The 24935-nt window shown below is 40.3% G+C and overlaps 1 protein-coding gene across 2 annotated transcripts in view; it reads left to right on the top strand.

The window, feature by feature from the left end:
* LOC136678913 (choline transporter-like protein 5-A) overlaps positions 1-24935 on the top strand; it is an 80734-nt gene that overhangs the window by 44300 nt on the left and 11499 nt on the right. Inside the window, exons 2-6 of one of the 2 annotated variants that reach the window (XM_066657101.1) lie at positions 3751-3799; positions 13626-13699; positions 20560-20644; positions 22782-22866; positions 23169-23297. In XM_066657101.1, coding sequence (XP_066513198.1) covers positions 3751-3799; positions 13626-13699; positions 20560-20644; positions 22782-22866; positions 23169-23297 — 422 coding nt within the window. Of the gene's footprint in view, positions 1-3750; positions 3800-13625; positions 13700-20559; positions 20645-22466; positions 22648-22781; positions 22867-23168; positions 23298-24935 lie in introns of those variants that run through there. The other variant, XM_066657102.1, reaches the window with a different exon arrangement.

Genomic DNA, 24935 nt, shown 5'->3' with positions numbered 1-24935 from the left:
CATGGAATCTACACGACTCGACTCGACTCGGCTCTTTTGCTTTTCCACTGCCCAAATCTGGTTCTGGCTCCTGGAACCGGGGACTTTTTTAGTCCCTGCTCGCTTATGGTTCCAAACAATTCGAGTACGTACTAAATAATGACGTCTAAACCCTGCAGAGCACTGATTGGCCAGAGAGACCTGTCAATCACTATGGCATGGCCAAACTCGCCACTTGTAAAATCTCTGACGTTTCAGTAGCTTTCACATTGTTTTTATCCAACTCACAACAGCAGCTCATAACATTGCCCTGTTTTAAAGTGGTTTAAATGCTCCTTGGGTCAGGGGCTGACAAAAATTTCCAGTGAAAGCCTAACGTGCAACAATGAAAACTGATTTGTGAGAACTGGGTCATGGAGCTGTGTTCATTCAAAATAAAAACAAAAACAAAAACAACTCCTAACTTTTACCGTTGCTGTTGCTGTGGTTATCAGAGCTCGCGTTTCTTGTTAGAGATAGGGTTTTGTGACATCACCAGCTCCATTATGCAGGGCAGCGGTGCTAATGGTAAAGCAACAAGCTAAAAGTGAGTCAAGCCAAGTCAAGCCAATCCCATGCAGTGGAAAGGCACCATGATTCAGTCTGTACACCAGCTACCAGCTCATTGTCCAGTTTCAGTGAGAATATTGTGTTGTGTGATGGAGTGCAACAGTGACTAATCTGAGCTGTATATTTCTTTACTGGTTTTCTTCCAAATCTTGCTGTAGTTTTTCCACGGTGGGTTTTACTGGCTCTAAGTTCAGCTCCTCGCGCTGAAGGAGGTGGACCACAGAGAAAACAGCTCTTTTTTGTGAAGGTGATGGAACGCTCAATCATTCTGCTAACTGAGCCACAGCCGTGGCCATTGATTTACTGACACATCTCCGCCAGCACACTCCTTCACACACCACGCTTCTACACTGTAAACATAACACTGTAATTCCACTAGAGGAGCTATCTGTCATCATTACGAGGCTCTGAATGTAAATCAGTCTGAGGTACTTAGCGTTGACTGTTAACCCTAGATCTCGCGGTAATTCCTTTTATCTTTTCCTTTCCATTTGAAAATGATTGCTCGACTTTGCTCAGGGTCAGGGTTTTGTAACACACCTGTGCTGATGTATGTTCAGCTAAAAGATTTTTTTTTTCAATATTAACCCTTAAATTAGAGCCATCGCTGGAGTGTGGTGTGTTCTCCCTGTATCTGCATGGGTTTTCTCTAGGTGCTCTGGTTTCCTCCCATAGTGTGTGGGTTCGAACAAACAAATGAACAAATGAAAGTTGATTATAAGAACTGCCACCAGTTATTTTTGACTCGAAAAAAGTGGAGAAACAGTATGATACATGCACCTTTTAAGAAACATTTTTGCAATCATGCAATTAGATCTGAAAACGTAATACTAATAGTAAGAGTTAATGATAGTTTGTCTTATGTGCATTATGTGTAGAGCTTGGTTAATGGAAATGTTCTCAGTGTCCTGTGAGACATTCAATGAATTATTCATCATCATCTACATTTTAAACCGGAAACACCAGCATTCCCAGAGAATACTGAACTCATATTCAAACACACAAACACACACACACTCTGAGAGTAAGACCCCCGCTGGCAGACATGCAGACAGAGGTAATAAAAGCAGAATATAAACAAACCTCCACTTTTCAGAGTCGGGTCTTCATCACAGCCTCCGTTTCTGCTCCGTTCTCTTCCCTTTTCACTGTTAGTGCCCTGCTCCAGAACGGACAGTTGCGGGGGCGGAGTCATTACAACTGCCCAACCAGATGTTTGTATTTTAGGACAAAAATATGAATACAAGTAAAGGTGAATGCTATGTAAAGGTATGGACCTTCAAAGGAACACTTGGTGTTTTCGCTCCTGGGTTCTCCCTACAGTCGCAGAGTGTAATACATTTTTACAGCACACTCCTGAAATCAGGGGCTTGGTGGGGGGAGGATGTGGTTTCCTACCCTTCTCCATAAGTTACATAGTGCATTTTCTGCAGTGCTGAGTCTGGAGTAGCAACGACAGAGGCTGTATTCTCCCAACTCCAGCTCAGTGGACCATCACAATTATATTGAAGCTGTGATTTTAAAGTACAATTATTACCTAGTGTTCCTTTAAGTGAATGATGACCATTTGTAGTATAAACTCAAACTAATGTGGATGTGTGTCATGGCGGTGGGCTACAACAGGGCGTGCTACACTTCATTACATTCATTCGTTGCATGGATGGCTTTTGTTTATCAAGTTTGTTTTAATCAGTGGATGAGGATTTAAAAATCAGCAGAGAGCTGACTGTATATTACATGTAAATACAGTGTAGGGTAGAGGCCCTTCAAACCTGACTGATGTCATAAGTGAAGATCAATAGTGAAAACCATGAAATACAAGGAAATTGAAATATGTGCTCTTTAAGTGAAATAATTATGACTGATTTTCTCACTCCTACCTGACTCCTATAGATGAAATAAATGCTTTAGGACTAGGAGAATATAGGGTGTAGGACCTTTAAATCCAAAAATGAGATGAAACAGCAAAACTAGTAACATTTATTTATTCTTCTGATCTGATCATTGATCGGAGTAGGTGAACTGAAGGAATATGAAGATGAAAGTTGATGTTAGCGATGCTTTAATTGCTCACAGAGCTCAGCTCTGGTCTGAGGCTTTGAGAAAGAGAGAGGACAGAGAGCTGGTTTTGTCTCACAAATGACACAGCATTATTAATGAGGAGCTGCTTTTTGAAGCAGCGCAGTGTTTTGGTGTGATTTGTTTGTCTTTTCCAGTCGTGGTCTCCTTACAGAAGAGGAGGAAGGAAAAAGAAGAAGGGGAAAACTTATGGAGGTTGTTATTAGCCTCAAACAGATGGAGCAGCAGTTTTTTCATTAGACTGTGCCCACTGTGTGTGCGAGTGTGTGTGTGTGTGTGTGTGTGTGTGTACCAGGCTCATTCACATTGTGGGGACAGAAATCTCAAGCTGGTCTCCACAGTTTAAAATTACATTACATTTTAAGGCAAAGACATGTAACTGTTTTAGGGTTTGTTGCAGGGTTAGGGTTAAGCTGAGGGTATTTATGAATAAGGTAGGATTAAGTCTCCATAAATTTAATGGAATTCAGTGTAATGTCCCCAATATGCAAGGAAACAGACATGTATAGGAGAGAGTGTGTGTGTGTGGAGTGGGGGGTAATTGGACTGTGACGGTGAGCAAGTGGGTGGAGAGGGTAACTGGACTGTGACGGTGTGTGTGTGTGCATGTGAGTTTGTTTAGATGTGGAAGCTGGGTTCTAAATGACACCTTCTGTACTTCAGCACATAATAATAATAATAATAATAATAATAATAATAATAATAATAATACATTTTCTCAACGTTGCCTTTTTTTTTTACATCAAACACATTTAAAAACACAGCTATATGAACATGTTATAAATCATACTGCAACTCTGATACTCATTAAAACCTCATGGTTGAATCCACAAAAATTCTGACCATAGTTTAATTCTTCTGTTGGAAAACATGATAAAAAACCACCCACTGAAACTCACCTGTTGCTATGATTGGTCAGAATTAACTTTACACATTTACACATCTGTACGACCATATAAGGACATCCAGGTGTAAGCTTATTACTGTGGGAAAAAGGTTTTAAAATGACACTATCATTATCAATGTTATTATGACCTTTACATTTCCCACAGGTTATTATACAGTTTTTTTTATCTTCCACAGGTGAACCACGCAAATTTGACCCAGCGTTCAGGGGACCTGTGCACAACAGGTAGGAGTCTTGCCTCTTCCTTTAAGTCAGTGTTCATGTTATTAGAAGAATCACCATTATAGGTGAACTATGTACATATACATTTGCACACTGTGACCTATATGCTGTTGCATAACTTGCCAGGACCTGTAAGCGAGGGGGTGGCAGTAGTGAGCAGGCAGAATATATGCATTATTACTTGGCCTGCTCTGGTGATTTTCTGTAGTTGTAGAAGTAATGAACCCTATAATAGAAACTTTAACGGTCGCCATGGAGACTGGGTTATCTTTTCTAATATCTCTATTTTAGTAGGTAATTACAGATGAACACATTTCTTTCAGCATTCAGAACTCCAGAGTTTTAGCTGTTTTATACCTTGTAAATGATAATATAATAATAACAAACACAAGGAACATACACTTTGCTGTCTCCAGATCTGGAGACAGTCATCCATGCTTTCTCTTTAATTTCTGAGCCCTAAATCGGTGCATGCAGCTGCTCCGGTCAATTCCAGTGATCCTTATGACAAGATAGTATCCACTAAGAGCTGCATTTTCTGCACCTGTCATAATACCTGCCGCAAACAAGTGTGTGTGTGTGTGTGTGTGTGTGTGTATAAGTTGTTAAGGTGAGGCAGGGATGGCTCCAGTGGAAGCAGGTCAGCTGGCAAACACAAACCCAGTAACCCACATAGTGACAGCAGACCATTAAATAAAGAATGACTGCTCTGCTCACTTCCCTAATTACAGCTGGCTGTAGCTCAGAGACCTGCTCTGGATGTTTCACAAAGAGAGAGAGAGAGAGGGCTTTAGACTTGTTATTGGAACACTGCCTTGAGGGTTTGGTGGCAGCTATAAGAGTGCATTAATGTGGCAAGATACTAATGTGGGGGGATTAGTTCTGGATCAAAAACACTACTGCAACTCACCAAAGGTGTTCTGGATCTGGTGCTGAGGGGCTTTTACACCCTTCTGGTCGACACTTTGACGCATTGTGCGTGGTGTTCTTAGGCTCATGTGCAGGTGCTCCTGAGAGGCGCATTAAACGAGCAAATACTTTTTAATGTAGATTTAGTATAATGGGTGATAATTTACAATAAGGGTGGATTAATTAACGGTACTTAAGGCAACCTTTAGTAAAAAGACAGTAATAATCATTTCTAACAATTAATTCAACTCACAATTAATCATTAAGTAAAAACAGAAATAAGAATAGATATATTTTAGGATCCTTGTTAAAGCTAATTATTTTTATTATAATTTTTAGTGATTAGTTGTGACATTACTTAACTATTTAATAAGGCAAATTTCTGTTTTAAGTATCATTAATTATGTACCCTTATTGTAAAGAGTTACCATGTAGTTTGATTCAGTCGTTATGGCTGGTGTTTACAAATGTATTGACAAGTGGTGGACATAGCTGTGGTCAATTTAGTGTATGGCCTGTACCCTGTTTTAACAACTGCTACTAACTTTTCTTGTGGGCCACCAACACCAACAACAACCCACTGGCGTCTAGGACACTCATTGACCAATAACCTCTCCATTGAATGGCTACTAAATCCAAACAATTGGCTTCTAAGAATTCATCTTTTTGCAATTTATAGTCTTTATATATTCAAATCAAATCAAAATCCAATCTAAGGTTTGTCTCAAGTGTAAAGTGTGTGAAAATCTTAGGTGCATACTCCCTTACAATAACAAATAAACAGAAATGCAGAATATAATTACAGTATGTACGCACATTAACTTCCAGTATACACACATTAACGTACACTATATAAATGCGCACAATGTCGTATTGTTAAAATATACAAGGTGTTTAATATATAGCTAAGAAATATGCAGATGTATATCTTACTATTAAAATTTACACATTACATTACAGCACAATACAATTTATAACATACGGTGATATAAATGGTGTTTGTAAATGGTTCTATGTAACAACAAAGTGGTTTCTTATTATGTCCAGTTTGTAACAAAGTGAAGTCACAATGTGACGTAGTTTTGGGAGCGAGACCACACACCAATCACCTCGCCACCACTCTATTAATACCCCTTCACTCTCAATTCATCCACTTGTTGAACAACATTGCACCCACCACCACCCCATCTCCTCCCTTCTCTTTGACCACTTAAGCCCTGGGTGTGGGAGCACGGCATTACGCACACACATCCAAGCCACCCTCCCCATTGTGTCTCTGCATGTGGTCTATGCTAGCAAAAAAAAAAAAAAAAACATTTTTGGTGCTTACATAAAACCATTTTCAAAACTTACACCATCTTTCTGAAGGACATTTCACAAAGCACAGATGAATTTAAACATACATATGACTCTATATAAAGTTCATGGTTCTAGAAGGAAGGAACACTTAATTAACCATCTGTTTTGGCCAAGTCAGTTTCTGAAGTTTAGATTTGTTTGAAAGCTAATTATTTTTACTGACCCTGCCTTTTCCAGTGCTGATGTTTCAAAACTTCCCATCTTGATTAGCGCAAATGAGTGAGTCCCTTGTGGATGCCGCAATGAGGGTAATATTTATCTTTGCCGTAGGGTGTTGTAGAGATTATCACGCCTAATTAATAAGCCATTTGTTACCATGTAATTACACGTCAAAAAAAAAGCCAAGCGAGAGACATTAGCTTTACATGTCCATCCCTCACATTTTAAGCAGCAATCGTAGTAAATTAAGGATGAATAATTTTCCCCGGCAGAGACTTGAATGCCTCAGCCATTTAAATTCCTGCCCAGTCCCTGTAAGACTCCCTTGAAGTGGAAAGAGAGAGATAGAAGAGATTGACTCTTGATAGCAGAGATGTAATTATAGATCCCCCACCAACAGCAAAGCAGTTATGCAGTAGCCACAGCCCTTTTTCCCCCTCTCTCGCCCTCTCCCAGGAGCTGAGAGAACAGCAGAGACGTGTAGAAGGAACGTGGAGTAATGTTAATGTTGTTTTGAGTTGATTCATTTTTCTTTCAGAGGTTCTTTTCATTCTCACTGCATCAAACTGAAAGACTTGTTAAGCTTCTGTAATTGGAAATTGATGACCTGTGTGCTTATGTGGGAGAAATAAGTTGTTTTTTAAAAAAGTAAGAACACTGTTTACACTGAAAGAAATGACACTTTGATTTGAACTTAATTTCTGTTTTTGCCACAAATGGTTACATTCAATTACATCATCTACATCCAGAGATATCATTTCAGTAACATGAATAGCTGGACATAATTTCATGTAAACTTTTGACCTATAAAATAAAATAGTACATTCAAAGTGACCTGTCATTGTTGGTGTCATTGCTATGTTGCCATGGTGATGAATAATGTTGTTGCTGCCCAACTTTAAGGCCATGAAGTCTGAGCTTAGGCTTTTCATTGGGTCCCTGTCTGCATGGAATTTGGGGTGTTCTCCCGACAGCCGCTATATTGCCACTGGGGTTGTGCTGGTGTGGTCCTCATGCCAGTGCCTATCCAAGGTGAAACAAGATGGTTGCATCAGGAAAGGTACCAAGTCTACTGTGCAGATCATTGCAGCCAGTGACAGCCCAAAACCTCGTCTCTGATGGAAACAGCAGGCTTCGGAAACCACAACAACAGTGGCTGTTACGTTAAGCATTGTTTACTCATCCTTGTATTGGCGTGTTGTTGTTGATTGGGACTGAACACAGCACTGTCATCAGTTCAGACAGATCAGTAGAATTTGTTCCTTCCTTGTTGCAGCAACCAGCTCTTGCAGGATTACTTTTTACAAGCTGCCATTCTGAGTCAGATAAAAAAATGTGATCTCTATATATAGTCCCTACTCAGATTTCAGGAGCAAGACTGGAAGCTTTGAGTATGAGATTAACAACTAACTTGATTAAGAAGATAACAGGAAAAATAGGAATCAACCTAATTCTGGACGTTTTATGGAGGCCACTGACTGTGAATCTGCGCTATATTTTAACCAGATGAACTGTAACAAGTTTACCTCTCTGCTACAATAAGATAAATATTTTATAGGCTTTAAACATAGTGCTTAATTTAGAACAACCAAAATATGAGCTACCATAACACTAGAAATCCCATAGGGGAGCTAGCAAACATGAACAATTCTGCTTGTATTACTATGTACACAGCTGTAAACTAGACTCCATCTCTGAAATCCAAACAAAAGGTGCTACAAATTAATACAACGTAATCCACCCATCCTTCCAAGTCCCCAGACTGAGCATAGCAAATCCAAACAAAGCATACTATAGCAAAGACCCTGAGCAGGAAGGCACAGAAGTGAACAGAAATCAGATTCAGCTGGACAATGACACCGTGGAGTAGACCAGAGCTCCAGCGTATGGATGGGAATGTGGCAGCAAGTGCAAGTCTCTAACAAGAGGAGAAAAAAATCCCTCTGAATAATTCAGCAAGCGAAAGTTGTTTGTTCAAGCCACTGTGTGTGGTCTGAGCTGAATGCTACTGAAGGAATCTCTGCCCCTGGGACAGGAGTGTGCAGAAAGTACCTGAGCTGGCTTTTCCAGAAGTGTCATGGTGCTAAAATCAGCGTAAGTGCTTCCTCAAAATTCTCATGATCCTAACTCTCCGGCGCTCCAGCCTTGCCCGTGCAACCTTACGCAATCATTTCATAAGAGACAGACTTAGACGTAGTGTTATACACCACAGAAAACCTCCCTGAACTCTAACTGAACACCATCTCCCAATAATAGCCCACTGCCTCTGCAGGTCCAGTCTATTTAAAGGGGACATATGAAAAAAATACAATTTTAGGCATTACCATGTGTATCTGGAGCCACACAATACCAAATAAGAATACTCAGTCAGTTTTGTCTTGAGTTACCTAAGTTTGAAAACATGGAAAAAAACTAGAAGATTTTGTGCTGCTTCTTGCAGAGTGCAGTCACTTTAGAACACTTCAGAACCCCTCCTCTGAGTCTGTCCATTCACAGAACTGGACCAGTGTTTATGTGAGAGCACAAAGAAAAGGTTAAATGCAGCAAAATGGACACAATGTGTGCCGAGAATTAAGAGCACTGAGTAAAAACTGAGAAAATGAGAATGGAGAAGAAAGAGAACTGAGGGAAAATGGCTAAAAAACAGAGCTTCTGCTCCTCGCTCTTCACAATCAACTATGAAACAAAATGCTGTGGATGGAAGGCCACTGTGCCCAGTGCTAAGTACGAGTTTAAAGTAGGGGCGGGACTTTAACGCGTTAATTTCGATTAATTAATTATGGGGAAAATAACGAAATAAAAAAATGTACACATTTTAATCACACTTTGCACCATGGAAACCATGCACCATGAGTTCCAGGTACACAGATTGTAACAACGCACAATGTGATGAACATGATGGAGATGACGGAAGAGACTACGCTAGTGGATGGGAAATTTAAATACAAGAAACTTCCAGATGGAAGTACAAACAAAAATCTTGTTATTTGCACTTAATGCAGGAAGGAGTTTGCTTTTCACAGGAGCACTTCCACCGTTCGTTACCACCTCAACGCAAAACATGTTGGGGCTAGCGCGCAGGTCAGTAATTAACAGTGTTAGTCAGTGTTAACAGGACAGTGATCCCTCGTTTTTGGTGGGGGATGCGTTCCAAGACCACCCACAAAAAACGAATTTCCGTGAAGTAGAGGAAAGATATATTTTTTATGTATTTAAAGAGTATTTGGACTTTTAAAACCCTTCCTGTGCTGTTAACAACCCACCCTTTGCATTAAACAGTCATTCAATAATGTTTTTCAGCTGGAACTACATGTGATATCCTACCAGTTTCTTTAATAGAGTAATTCCTAGGCTGTGAATTAGCGTAAGTAAATTTCACTCGGATGTGGACATGAACAGTACGTGTACTGTACGTAAGAAACACTTGTAAATGATATATTTTGTCACCTACAGGCCTAGTCTAATACATGTAAATAATAAAAAAGCCCCCTTGAAAAAACCTGCGAAGTAGTGAATCCGCAAAAGATGAACCACGAAGTAGCGAGGGATCACTGTAACACAAACAGTGTCGCCAGTCAACACTCGACCACATGTCGGGGTTCACATTCAGAAACAAAATATCAAAGTCCACGTCAGACAAATTGACCAATTCACTGGTAGTAGACTGGTGGGAAAATAAACAAGATTTTGAATTTAAGCGTATGTTCATTGATTCATTCATTAACCAAACTTAAATCAATATTTCTCATGCTAAATATTGAAATGTGATTAAAATGTGATTAATTTCAATTAATTAATTACAAATCTTCTAATTAATTTGATTAATTTTTTTAATCAAGTCCCACCTCTAGTTTAAAGGGTAAAAAGGAGCTGTAACGGTGGAACTGCATATTATTTAGTGATGTCATTCAGTATCTCTGAAATGTTTAGAGCAATGTGTGATCTAGTACATATGCATCCGTTGTCCATGAATCATTATTCAGATGAAACCCTCCCAACATACACCAGGTGTCATATGACACTAAAATCTGGTCGGTCCGTCATGGCCTTTTTTTTTAGCCCCCCCAAAAAAGACATTATAATTTAAGCTGTTTGGTCTGTCTGATTTGGTCCAAATATAAACGTTGTTAGATGATGAAAACAGCTAGCCATATCATCTTTTCGATGTCTTTAACATGATTTATTTTTTTTGTGGTGGGCTGAAACCTAGTAGCCTAGATGTATCAGAGATTTTAAACATGGCTGCCTTTGTGTGGGGGACCCACTCTATGGAATCTGCAAGCAATTTGGTTCTTCATCTTTTCAGAAAAATGTGCTGAAGGAAGTGTAAACCCACAGCATGGAGTCGGTTAAGGATCCCCATGGGTCAGAAATGCTGCAGAAATGTGATCGGACTCTGCACCTGCTGCAAGGCATTTCTAATGAGCTCTGATCGGATTAGCATGGAAAGCGACCTGTTCAGAAATCCCTCTGTGGCCCCTGGGGGCCATTTATAGCCGGGCTGTGTGGAAGGTGTCAGTGGTGGAGTTGGATTGACCTCCATTAATCAGGGTTTAGTCTCCATCTTGGCATGTGGAGGCTTAGAGAAGCTACAGGAAGGTCTTAAGAGGCTAAAGCTTAAGATGTTTATGGGGTTGATAGCACTCTCTGGATGAGTTCATGTCATGGAATTCTCAATACTGGTGAATAATAAGAAGATAAATAATACAAGAGCTTCACGGTGGTTCAGGGGTTTCTGAAATTACCATAAGTTAAGCAACTTGTCAGAGCAAAGATATTGAGTTCAGTGCACTAGAGTTGAACTCAATTTTTTTGTCGTTTATTAAAGCATTTGCCAAAATGCCACTTTTATAGCAACCCACTACAATTTTACCCCCTTACGCCTAACAGTGTATTGTCTAAAGTAAGCTTCTTTACGTGTAAACTAGGGCTAAAAAGCTAATGCAGCTAATAATAGAAGATGATTAGCGTTGTTTATTAGCACTTCTATGCCAACACACACTCACCACAAATAATATTGAGTTGTTCAGCATTATCTATTAGATTTAATTATCAGCTTTCTGCCCCTTTATGACATGCTGTTATTTATAATCATGGACAAAAGGGAAGCATAATGCTAAAAATAATATATGCACAGCCATGTTAGCCTCTGTATTAGAAGTTTATTATGTTTTGGAAACAGGGATAAGCAGAAACAGGGAATAGCAGGATATCATTTCTGTCTGTTCTTGTGTAAACTGAAAATTAATTAAAGAATATACAAAAATAAGCAGTTATGTTAGGCTCTGGTCTTACATTCCTCCAAATTAAGAAGAGAGAGATTTCTAAACAGGTCTGAAACCCAAAAAAATGGGAAGGTTGGCAAGGTTTTTTTTTTTCTGGGTGTGCAAGTGGGAGTTATAACAGGAGAGAGAGAGAGAGAGAGAGAGAGAGAGAGAGAGAGAGAGAGATCAGAAGAATCTCTCCAGGCTTTCCCCTGGCCACCAGACAGACACATCGTCAACTTTTACAGAGCAGCCCAAACTCTCCCGAATTAAAGGAACAGTTCAGGCCATGGTAACTGCATGGTGACGGAAGAAGTCAGTGGTAATTGGTGCTTCCAATTTCATTGATTGTTAGCTCTGTTTTAAATGAAACTCCTTTGATTTCTGTGTAATTAAATGGTTAAGATGTAAAAAAAGTGTATTTGAATGTGTCTGGTTGAGTGTGTAATGCTCCACACTATTCGGGTTTGTTCACAGTGGTGTTGAAAAACCTGCACTGGCCCTAAAATATATTTTGAAGTATACTCAAGGTGGGGGTAATGCAAAGTGAAATAGTATTTTTGACTATTTATGACTATTTTAGAATCATCACCAATGTAGTGATTCCTGTTTAATAAACTATTCCATAAAGCAATTTGTTTGTTTACATCTCAATCACTGAATTACACATAAATAAAAAGTGGAAAGTTGAGTGGAACTCCCCTTTAACACAAGTTCAGGAATTCACAAAGCATCACAAGTCATTGTTATCGTCTATATCCAAAAACCAATGCTGAACATCTTGACAGGTGATTTTTAAGTCACATTCTCTCTCTCTCTCTCTCTCTCTCTCTCTCTCTCTCTCTCTCTCTCTCTCTCTCTCTCTCTACTCAGCAGATATTCTCCTCTGTCCTTGTCAAGATTTGCATCTGTGACTCTCTGGAGTTTTTCCTCTCTTACAGTGGGATGTGACCTTGCTGTTATGAGCTTGACAGACACTTCAAAGCTTTAGTCGAGTGCTGTATATGTGCATATAGCTATGGGGAGGATTTGTAGATGTGCTTTTAACCCTTAAATATGTGGCATTTTCACCTGCTGTTTATACACACATTGATGCAAACTGCTGTAACAGTTTACAACTGTACATTTTATTTACAATAACAAAGCCACACAAACCTGTGCATTTAACAGTATTTTGTTGGTCATTTCTTTGAAAAGGAATTGAAAAAAGAACAGTTAGTAAGCACTCTTTAAGCCCCGCTACTGGTGACTGTCTGTGAAGGGTTCTGTGTGTTCTCCCTGTATCTGCGTGGGCTTCCTCCAGGTGCTCCGTTTTTCCTCCCACAATCCAAAAAACACACGATGGTCGGTGGAATGGTGGCTCAAAAGTCCCCCTAGGTGTGAATGTGTGAGTGTGTGTCGCCCTGCAAAGGACTGGCGCCCCCTCAAGGGTGTGTTCCCGCCTTGCGCCCGGTGATTCCGGGTAGGGATAAGCCGTTACAGAAAATGAACGAATGAATAGTAAGCACTCAGTCTGCAAGAAACAAAATAAACACTTTTGAAGTACAATAGAGCTGGATAAATTATGGAAACAACAAAATTGAACAAATGACTCCTGTTTCGAACCATCAGTATATAAAAAAGTGCAATGTTATTCCTTTTAAATTCATCATGTTTGTGACATCACATGTATGAATGTGTTTCCATCCATTCACTGAGCCTAAATCACTTCAGCTACACCCACGTGTGATAATGAGTCTTGACAAAGAGTCTGTGGCAGGGCTGCGGAAGTGCAGCATGTACCTGGCTGTCAGGAAGCAAATGGCTCACTGCATTTTTACTGGCATATTTAGTTTATATATGTTTAGAATTCCTCACTGAGAGTGTAATCAGGAGGAATAAACTATTTTGATTATTTCAGAAGTAACGTGAAGCTTCTGCAATAAATGGCACTGTGGATGAATTGCATGATTTAAATAACAATAAATCACAGAAACACTGAATATATTTTGAGTTGGAGATGAAATATGATTGCCTCATTCTTTCTGCAACTCTTTCTCTTCTAGCACTTCTCAGGGGCTCCTAAATGATGAAGATATGCTCTCTCTCTCTCTCTCTCTCTCTCTCTCTCTCTCTCTCTCTCTCTCTCTCCTTTTCAGAAGCTGTACGGATGTGCTGTGCTGCGTGCTCTTCATCATTGTCATCCTTGGCTACGTTGTGCTGGGCACCGTGGGTGAGTGGGCGCGTTTTTTTTTTCTGTCTGTTTTCAGTCTGGTCTGAAGTCATAAGCTGTGCTACTCTGTGGGGAAATGAATGGTATTAGTCATCCTTATATTTTCCAAAAGAAGCACAAAGGCCAAGTTTACAATAGTTTGGAAAGTGATATTAAATCAAACAAAGGTTAGGCCACCCTGCTGCAAATAGGGAGATGATGCCATTCTCAAAATGCCAGATGCCTCAGTGCTTCGGGGGACTGAGAGAATGAAAATTTGTTTGTGTGCTGTGTTACATTGCCACATTCAATCTTAGATAATAGGGAAAACCATAGTGCCAGTGTATTCTGAATAGTTATTTGTGATGCAACTTTGTTTTACACTATTAACTGTTTTACACTAATTATTTCACAGGAACACACAGTGATATTGATGTTGCATTGTTGTTATGGGTCCTATTTTCACTAGATTTTTTAACAAATATATATATATATAGTCTGGGAAACTTTTGTTTGTTTAGTTATAATCCTTTAACATTAATCTTTTTATGCAATCATATGTAATTGGTTTAGAAATGTCATCCTGAAAATGTAGTACACCCGTACTTTTCGGCTATTTGATTGTCTCAAATGTTAAGTCTTTCATAATATGACATGTTTTCTTATATAATGGTAGGCTCAAACTGATTAGCATCCAGCTACTGAAGTTACTGAAGTTGTAGTTGTTATTTAATTGGATTTAGTTTGCAAGGTTCTGTCAGTGTGTTAGACATAGATGAGAGCACAATATTGATATGTACAGCAATAGCCTACAGGAGAGGAAACCGCTACTTGATCACAGAGGAGGCTGTTGCTAAAGCTAATGCTTATGTCATGCCATCTCTATGAAGGCTTTGGTAAAGAAGAGTTGAAACCACAAGCTGGAAACTTTAAAGTGATGTAGATAAAAGAGTCAAAAACAAAAGAAATGAGAGAATTAGCAAGCTGGCGAGAGTATGTGTACTCTGTCTGTGGGCTATTCTGGAGTGTGTGTGTGTGTGTGTGTGAGTGAGTGTGCACGTGTGTATGTTCATTGCCGTCTTCTCTGATGGAGGAAAATGAATTTTTTATGTGCCTGGCCACGTGAGGATCTCCTCTATTTCTTACTATTCTCCTCAGCGACTAACGCTAATGCTAACGCTAGCAATGCTTGTTTCATTCATGTAGCTTGTGCATTTTTGTGATATATTTGGTCAGCTTGAGGGCAAAACGTGTGCTCACTTTGAGTCAGGAAATTGATAGAACTATTTTGGCCTTAAACTGCACTGAAAAACTATAACAAAAGACACATAAAATAAAAAAGGTCATTTCTATGTTTCCAGAGTCCTGTGTTCCTATAAAAAGGATAATATTTATGAAATGTTTTAACCCAAAACAGGTCTAATTGCAGCATAATTGAACTGGGAAACACAAGACTCACAAATTGACAGCTATTTTTCTCTAATGTTCTTTTGCATATCTTCGCTATCTTTTTCCAGTTTTTTCACATCTAATTAAAATGCAAGATCCCATTTATGCTTCATTTTAATATTCCGGTCATGTTTAATTAACCTTCATTAAAACTTGAGAATTTAAGGCAATAAGTTCACATTACCAAGCTGAAGTGATAAAATCTGATGCCTTAAAGTGACACATCTGATTTTTTTAAGGACGTGTGGATATGTCAAATCTGATCTTTTCCATTCAGATCTGAGTCACTTTCGAATGTGCTCCTAAATCATATATGCATTTGATTCATGTGCATGTGACCTAAATGTGACGGGTCAGATAAAATGTCAGGCATATTTTGGGCTTAGTGTTCTGGTCGTCAACCAGTACCGGTCATGATTCCAGGCTTTGTCTTAAATGGCTCTGTGCTTCCTACATAGTGCACTGCATGGATCATGAATCTATGACTTCCGCACCAAAATAATGCCCTCAATTGTAGAAAAGGAGCCGTGCGGGTGAGAGCTGAATATAAATGGATTAGTGTTAGACATATTGTGTAGTACTTAGGTGTAGAAGCTGCTGTATAAGGAACTACATAGTTCACTACACAGGATTTTGAGATCCATTTGGAACAGAGCCAGATATTCATTGTCACATCACATGAACATTACTGAGGCCACAAACAACACTCTGATTCCACAAAGCCCAAAGGTACTGGACGGTGCTCCATCACTTCAGAGTTCACACTCCCATTGTCCCAAAGCCCAGTGCTTGGATGTCTTTGTAACCCGCTGGCCCACAAATGGACAAATGGACGACCCATGTCCATTTGGGACACTGTCTTTGTGTTTCAATTCAGAGAACCTTTGGTTTTTGACTGAATGAGAGATGAGCAGCTTGTGTGAAATTATGGGGAAAGTGTCAGCGCTGTGGGATAAGCGTGAGAGGGAATTATTGTTGTCCCACGCTTCATTGTTCGTGTCAGCCAGCGGGCCAAATGAATGCAGATCCCGTTTGAAGTGTAAAAAAGGGCGCTAAGCCAGGGGCTAGGAACGCATCAGCCTTTTGTTTAAAATCCCTTTGATAGAATCCCTCCACTGTGTTAGCACAGAGCATCAAATGTGTGTGTGTGTGTGTGTGTGTGTGTGTGTGTGTGTGTGTGTGTGTGTGTGTGTGTGTGTGTGTTGCTGTTCGGTAAATGCAGAGGAGGATCCAGAACATTTTCTCTATAAAGGAGCTTGTCACATTAAACCCTTCTTAACCATTTCATTATGGAGATATTTGAAATATGGGTGTAATTCCCCTTCATTTATCCTTCTACTAGTATTTTAACAGTACAATTTGCATTGCATTGATGAATTGGAGGAATTTTAAATTCAGCTCCAGCTGAAAAATAATATTATCACAGTGACATGACGTTAATGAAGGCTATAACCTCTCTCAGGGAGCCTTGCTGTTGCACACCATCGTCCAGACTCAAAACAGTGTCTCTCAAAGTCAGGAACTCTTATCTGCTCAGAATCTTAAGTAGGGCTCGTCAGCTGTGCTTTTATACTCAGCTCTGAACGCGCTAGACTACGAAACACTGTGAAGTGTTCAATCACTCAGCTCCTGCACATCATGGCACCTTCAAATGTGCAGTGTGGCTCAAAGGGTTTAATACAAGAACAGAAACATAGCAAGCCCTTCAGAACTGGGCTGTGGAGCAGAGGAAATGTGCTCTTTGAAAGCAGTGGAACTGAACACATTATCTTTAGGGATCTGGAATCACCCAACATCAGCACCAGATCTCACTGATGTTACTGTAGCTGCCATCAAATCCTCAAAGCAATGTTCCAGCTAGAAGTAGAGGTTATAACTGCAGTAAAAGTGATGTATACAACTCTGTATTTACATCCTCAGCACTGAGTAAAGAGGTTTCTACAAATATCTGGATACATGCTGTAATTAGGTCATATGTCCCCTGATGCGGTTTGTCCCCTGTGTCCAAAATCCCAGGTTCTGGACTGATCCAGCGTCACTTTTCTATTCAAGACCGGATGATCTAAGCTTATTTAAAATGATGAGTTCATTTTAGCCAACAGTATGGAGGCTGTAATGGAGGTGGGATGATGGAGTTTCTCCATATCTCTCCCAGGCAGCTAAGGATGATGTCACCACCAGACCCCCCTTCTGCACACACACCAACACACACAAACACACGCACACACTCACACACCACTTTAATCCCCTCGAAAAAAGATGAAATCACCAATGACATCATCCTCCAGACACACCGTCTCGTGCCTCTGCCTTTGTGAACGGTGCACAAAGAAAACCCCGCCGTCCCAATGCTCATCACCCCCCGTCTCGCAATAAACAACAGTATAACAACTGATCTGCATACAGTGCACGTTTGAGCCAGATTAGTACAGTACTAAGGGGAACGCAGTGGTGTATGAGCTCATTCTAGGCATGACATTACCCTAATTACTTCTTCTCTGTGGGTGTTTTTCAGTTTTACAGTTTCATTTGTTTACTGTTGACAAAAAGAGGGAGTTTTAAAGCGATTTTAGCAGCAACAAATGGAATCTCATTAAGCGAAACATCTTAACTCTTGTTGATATGTGTAATATTTCTTTTTGAGAGATTATGGGTAAGAATAATGTAAGCTCATTCAACTAGGGCTGAAAGAAGAATAGGTTTTAGATAGAAATCTCAGTTTGAAAGAGTGCAGATTAAATCCCAGCCTACATTTTCAAGAAGAGAGTCTGAAATATAACCAGAGGGAGTCGGACCAATCAGAAGCAACCTATCTCCTTTGTGTAAATCAGAGTCTACCTCTACATTCAGCGTCCGACATTAGAGCCAGACCTTCTTCATCTTCTTGCTTCTAAAAACAGGACTTGACCTTAATTTACAGAAAATAATTGCCATCTAAATCACAATTAGATATTTTCCCCAGGTTGTACAGCTCTATATTTCACCCATTTCAGTCTTTTTCTTCCTTTAAGCTTTATTCCTTGAAACAATCAAAGTATCTACCAGTGAAATGAGACACATAACAATTCTAATGGAAATGAAGTGGTGTATGAGCTAAGGCTAATGCTTCATAGCTATGACATTTACTCTAACAGCTTACTCTCAGTGGGGTGTTTTAAACCTGTTTCAGTTGTGAGCTATTGGAAAAAGTGGGCTGTTATTTTGAAGTAGTGGTTGTACCAAAAATGTACCATTTTACGTTATTTTTACCTATAATCATATTACTTGGTGCATAACTCAGTCCTCAGAGTGTGATGATTTAGGATGACACACACACAGCTTATAATCCCCATAGGAACATGTGACATGGAACAGGTGCCCTATGCTCAATGCCAAGCATCCTTCTTTTATTCATTGTCTGTAGCCGCTTATCCATTTCAGGGTCGCGGTGGGTCCGGAGCCTACCCAGGAACACACCCTGGATTGGGCAACAGTCCTTAACAGGGCAACACACACTCCCTCACACACTCACACCTACGGACACCTTTGAGTCACCAATCCACCTACCAATGTGTTTTTGGATGGTTGGAGGAAACCCACACAGACACAGAGAGAACACTCCAAACTCTTCACAGACAGTCATCTGGAGTGGGACTTGAATCCACAGCCTCCAGGACCCTGAAGCTGATATATAAAGCCACCTATCATTGGACAATGGAAAAGTGGAACTGTGTGCTTGGGTTCAAATGTGTGTTGCACTGGTGCGAGTGGATCAGACACAGCAGTGCTGCTGGAGTTTTAAAACACTGTGTCCACTCTCTGTCTACTCTGTTAAGACACTCCTAACTCGTTGGTCCACCTTGTAGATGTAAAGACAGAGACAGTAGCTCATCTGTCTCTGCACAGTTTGTGTTGGTCGTCCTCTAGTCCTTCATCAGTGGACACAGGACACCGTCGACTGGATGTTTTTGGTTGGTGGACTATTCACAGTTCAGCAGTGACAGTAAGAGTAGGTTAAAAATGAGACTAGTTCACCACCTAAATGTTGCAAAAGAAGGACAACAGTCTGTAACAGTAGCACTACAAAGTACCCCTGTATGGTCAGTGGAGCTCTGCTGAGATGCTTCAGAGTCATTTTGTAACATTAGAACACGTCCCACCCATACAGATTGTAAGTATGTGGACAGATTGTTTACCAGTGTAGAGATCCGCAGAATTTAGAGACGACAGGAGCTGTCACTTGTTTGTATGTGGCGACTTCATTAATAAAGCTGGCGGGGCAGGGGAAAGAGAGGAAATCAATAGTTCCTCCACTCAGCGGGATGGGGGTAATTATCTCACGATAACAAAGAAATCCCATTGATCATCCCTGAGACCTCGTGCCTCTGAGAAGCATCTCCGTCCTCGTATTTTCATCCTTCCTCAGGTTATTCTTACAGAGTGCTGCTTCTGATTGCATGAATTTTAATGAATGAATATTGCTTTGAAGGAATATATTGTATGTTAATTGGGGAAAATATTGACAAATAGTGCCGCAGAACTTTGTGTTTGTACTGTACTCTGTAGGTTCAAAGCTTCGTAGTGTTTCTTCTCTTTCCTGCAGTAGAAGCCTCTTTTGTAAATGCTTTACAGTAGATTTTGGAACGTTGCTGTAAGGAATTGGTGGCTCTCAGCCTTGGAAACATGACTGGACAGAAGTACTGCTGTTGGATGTTAAATCATTATAAAGCAATAATAGGTGTGATTTGGTGTTTTTGCTCCTGGGCTCCCCCTACAGCTGAAGAGTGTAAACGTCTTTTACAAAACTGTCCTAATATCAAGGGGGACGCAGAGGGTGGATTCCTACCCTCCTCAAAAAGTTACATAGTGAGGTTTCTGCAGTTCTGAACCCAGAGTAGCAATGACAGAGGCTCTATTCTCCCTGTTACAGCTCAGTGAAGTATCACAATAACAATAAAGCTGTAATCTTAAGATAAAAAGGCTACCTAGTGTAACACTTCTGCTCATCAGTCATTCCAGAGCATGCAGTTCCACTGTTACACAGCTCAGTGCTGGAAGGCTTTATACCCTCTTGCCCACACTTGGCACTGAGCATGGCAAACACACTAGAACAGCTGTACATAAGCCTCTAGTCCATAAGCGTGGGCTAGAGGACTATTGAGCCCCTAAGCATTGAGGTGTGGAGCTGGAGAGCTGTATTCTCTAGACTGATGGCACTTCATTAATTACTTCTGTAATGAGTTAGAGTGTGTTTGTGGTCCAGTCTTAATCATCATCCATCTGTACCTGATGTTGTTAATACTCTTGTGACTGCCATCAGATCCTTACAGCAATGTTTGAACATCTAGTGTAAAGCCTTGTCAGAACAACAAACTTAATATTAAAGGCCTTTATTAAAATCTTTCTGAACAAATATAGGGTTTAACTGTGTTTTTCTCTTGTGGTGTTTGCAGCGTGGATTCACGGTGACCCGAGGAAGGTGATACATCCCACCGACAGCTTGGGTCAGTTCTGTGGTCAGAAAGGCACCCCCAATGCGTGAGTACCAGCCAACAATCACAGATATGTAGATAACACGACAATAGATAATGTTGCATTATACAACAACCAATCAGTGTAGAGAAACGGCATAAACTGCATAGCAACAAGTAGCTAATTGGATAATGGCTTATTATGACAGCAGCATATTTAAATATGTTTAATAGAGTTGTCATCAAATGAGTGGACACAGCTTTTAAAAACTCCAGCAGCACTGCTGGGTCTGATCCACATGGACCAGCACAACACACACTCACACACTGGGGGTCCTGACCATTGAAGAACAGGGTAAAAGGGGGATAACAGAGTATGCAGAGCAACCGATGAACTACAATATAAAATTTTTGAACCACAAAGTGCACCTATATAGTCCTATGGAGCTGATGTAATGGACAACGATAATCTCTTCTGTATTAAGCCCGAGGGGTTAATGCCCATGTATAATCATTTTAGCCAGGACAATATCAAAAGTTTGTTAACATTTAAAAGACCACCCCCTACACAATACACATTACTTTTTAGGTATTGAGCTGTTCTTTGTGGAGCTGGAGATGATTGGCAGGACGTAACCTTGGGGAGGATGAAAAGTTGCTCATTAGCAGAGCTGGGGAACGGAGATAAGAGTGTTTGTTATGCACGGCCATGGAGGGAGAACTGTTTACTCTGCGGTGGATTGGCCACTGCTGGGTCCGTGCGCTTTATAATTGGGGATGTGTTACTCTCTGGGCTTAAAAGATTACGCATGGGGAGGTCACACAGTGACACCAGCAGTTAATTCAGTTCTCTTTTTGTGTAATGGTAAATACTCCAGCTTTACTCCAGCACTGGTCCATAGCATTCAATGATGCTGTTATTGCAGTAAATGGCAGGTTATTCTGAGTCAATCTGACATCGTTCCTCTTATTCAAATCTGTATATATCATTGAGCGTTTTTATTCAGAAATATATAAAATATGTTATTAAATTTTCAGGTGTGGTATCCCCACATTACAAGCGTGATAACTGTATCATCTCCAAATAAAAACATTAATGGCACAGACTTATTTTCAGCTATATTCATTTTCTGTTTGACTTTACTGACCCCTACTGGCAATGAGCACACTATGCACTCAATGTGCAGGTCCAGATTTCGGCTTAATTCAAGAGCTAAGAAATGAACAAACTCAAACAGGAATATCCTCTGGCATAATTATTCACAGTGGTGGTGAATGGAACCAGACGTCTCAAGTCCCTGAAACCATTTTAAAATGGTTTTTGTGTATTCTTTAGGCCAGTAAAGTTGGAAAACACATACCAGATAATACATGTTTTAATTTTTATTTATATATATTATCATTATCATTCTTACACAGGGTGACCAGATCTGAGATGGTGCAAAAGAGGACACGTCTCGGGGGGGTGGGGGGGTTAGGTGATTGAGCTCTCGCCCCTCGCTGCCGTTGTATGCTTAGCTGAACCTATGTGTGCTTTTAGGTCCTTTACACCTTTATTTGCTACACAAAACATGGGAATTTCTTTTTTAATTCATCCGAGAACTTACATTTACGTTTCGCTATAGCTGCTCGAAATGAGGGTGGGTACGTGAGCTTTGCCTCTGACGTAAACAAGGACTACTGACGTGCAGATTGACCAATTAAATGTGTACAGAGAAGGTTATCGACCAATAACGGTAGCTCTACAGTCAGACCGTCCAATCAGAAGATTTTAGGGGGCGGGACTAGTTTGTGAACGAAACGCTTCTCGAAATTCCATGTAAATTCTAGAAAAACATAATCCCGGAAGTTTGTGAAATTCCGGCCGGACATTTTTTAAGTCTAAAAAAGAGGACATGTCCGGGTAAAAGAGAACGTCTGGTCACCGTCTATCTTACATATAAAACTCTAGACATGTCGCTGCTGTGCTCTCTGGTGTTATCCCTGTTCTAAAACCCCTGATTCAGCTAATGAGTGACTTCTTTAGCCCATAAGCTGACTCATATAAGCTACTGTGTTCAAACCCCCAGGGTCAGTATCATGAACACAGTCTTATATATTCCAGGACCTGACCTGAAGAGGCCTGTTGTGAACCGTTTTAAGCATTGATGTTGCCTTAAAATTAACATGAATATCTGCTGATCCACAGTGTTTTGTTTCCTCAGAAAGAAAAGCATATTGTTCTACTTTAACATACTGAAATGTGCCAGCCCTGCAGTTCTAATAAACCTCCAGTGTCCAACTACTCAGGTAATGTCCAATTTTCATCATCTGTGCACCCACTTTCTACTTAAAAGCTAGTGTTTCCTGGTATTTCCCACTTTGTTTGTTTCATTTTTGTTCAGAAAAGCTCCACGGATTTTAATTTTTCAGGGAATACTTCTGAAGAGATACTGCAGAACCCACTTGCATAAAGCTTAGGAAAGTTAAGAAAGAAAATTAACAAGAGACCGTCTTTACTAAACTGAACTGCACAGATTGAGAACCACTAACGCCAGTCAGTGTAATGGTCAGCTAATAAAACTGAGCAGTCCCTTTAAACTCTGTTGCAGATGTGCGTATCGAAGTGTCCGGACCGCTTTGCCACCTACACAGACATGCAGATTCAGTACAGGTTCAATAAGAGCTACTGGGAGTACTACAAACAGTTCTGCAAACCAGGCTTCAACAACCCTAAAAAGGTAAGCACTAGGTCTGGACAGTTTTATCGTGTTATCACTGTGGCTTTGGTCATCGTGACCAAAAGACACTGATCCAGGGGAGTGTTTGGGAGAGAAAGATAGTCATCCTATAAACCCAGAGAGAATACAGTTTTGATCACATTTAACGTAATGACTTTAAAGGAACAGTATGTAATATTTGCACCTTAAAAGTACAGCTTCAAAATAATGGTAGTCATCCACTGAGTTGTAATAGGGAGAATAGAGCCTCTGTTGTTACTACTCTGAGCTCAACACTACAGAATCTGTGCTATGTAACTTTAGGGGGAGGGTAGGAAACCACACCCACCCTTTTATTTGATTTCACTTGATTTTATTGCTGTAAAAAATGAATTACATTAGAGGGGAGCCCCAGAAGCAAACTCCCCAAATATTACCTGGTGTTTCTTTAAAGGTACAGCAGGGGTCTTAAAGTCCACTTGTTTGAAAGTACGTTATATTCCCTCTGCAGAAAGCAATTGGAATATCTGTATGGTTTCTGAACATAAGTGTATTAAATATGAAAATGAAATTTAAAATATGTAGCTGAAATGTATGTAAACTTCAAATTCTACAACTGAAGTAAAATATGGTCCAATTACGTTTCCAAATTAAAGGTACCAAGCTGTTCACTGCCCAACCCCTTGCCTCCCATCTCTCTGTTACAGTTGAAGCTGCCAAGAATCACAAACAGCAAATGACCGCTTTAATCCCGAGGACAGGCTTTTATTGACACATTTCAATCGATAATTATCAATCTTCTCCTGTTTGTGGAGGACTGGATGTGACAGCAGAGCAGCTTTCTGAGATTCTCGCAATCAATGTCATTTTCTTTGGCCTCTGAAAGTCATTCTCCACTGATTCTACTTCACTGGCTGGATGTGATTCTGAATTAAACCCCTATTATAAACATGGCCACTTCCATGTGGGGACCCACTCTATGGAGCACAAATAGGTTCATTCAGGGACTGTTTAGGGCAAGTTGATTCTACATCTTGTGAGTTGTAGTTGTATGAAATATAGTAAATTATACACAGTCACTCTCAGATGTATTTTTTTACTACGTCTTCTTGACTTAATGTTCTTTTAAATAACTTTTTGTCCTTCCCAGAGAAAGTACAGTAGGCTGTAAATCCTCCAGGCAGTCAGGCAGGAAGTTTGCTTCTGTTTTGAAGAGTGTGCCACTGAGTGAGGGTGTCTTCCCTTTGTTCTGAACCCCAGAGACTCAGAAGAGAGGGGTGCGCCGTGGCTGTGTAATAGAAATAAAGACACTGCTGTCAACATCTGGGCTTTTACCCACGATGTATTGGAGCTGTTTTGGCTGGTGAACAGCCTCTGGGTGTTTTTAGCTTTTAGCTTCGCTTCTCCTTGCCTCTTTCTCAGGTTTATTCCCAACGTTACACCTATTATAGAGGAATATGCTCAACCTGGGGGAGGCTGGTGATGGAGCAGCATTTTCTAAGAGGCTGTGATGCCTTTCTTCTGGTGTGAGGAAGATAGAGGTGTTTCCTGCTACCTGGAGGCTGCATACTGTGCTGTTTCAGCAAAACACTGAGCCTTTGTAAAGGGGGATACCACTGATTTTTCAAAGCCTTTCTGTATACTTCAGATGTTGAGACA

This window comes from Hoplias malabaricus, chromosome Y, assembly GCF_029633855.1.
Source record: "Hoplias malabaricus isolate fHopMal1 chromosome Y, fHopMal1.hap1, whole genome shotgun sequence".
Taxonomy (NCBI): Eukaryota; Metazoa; Chordata; class Actinopteri; order Characiformes; family Erythrinidae; genus Hoplias; species Hoplias malabaricus.
This window is presented reverse-complemented; position numbering and strand designations above follow the sequence as displayed.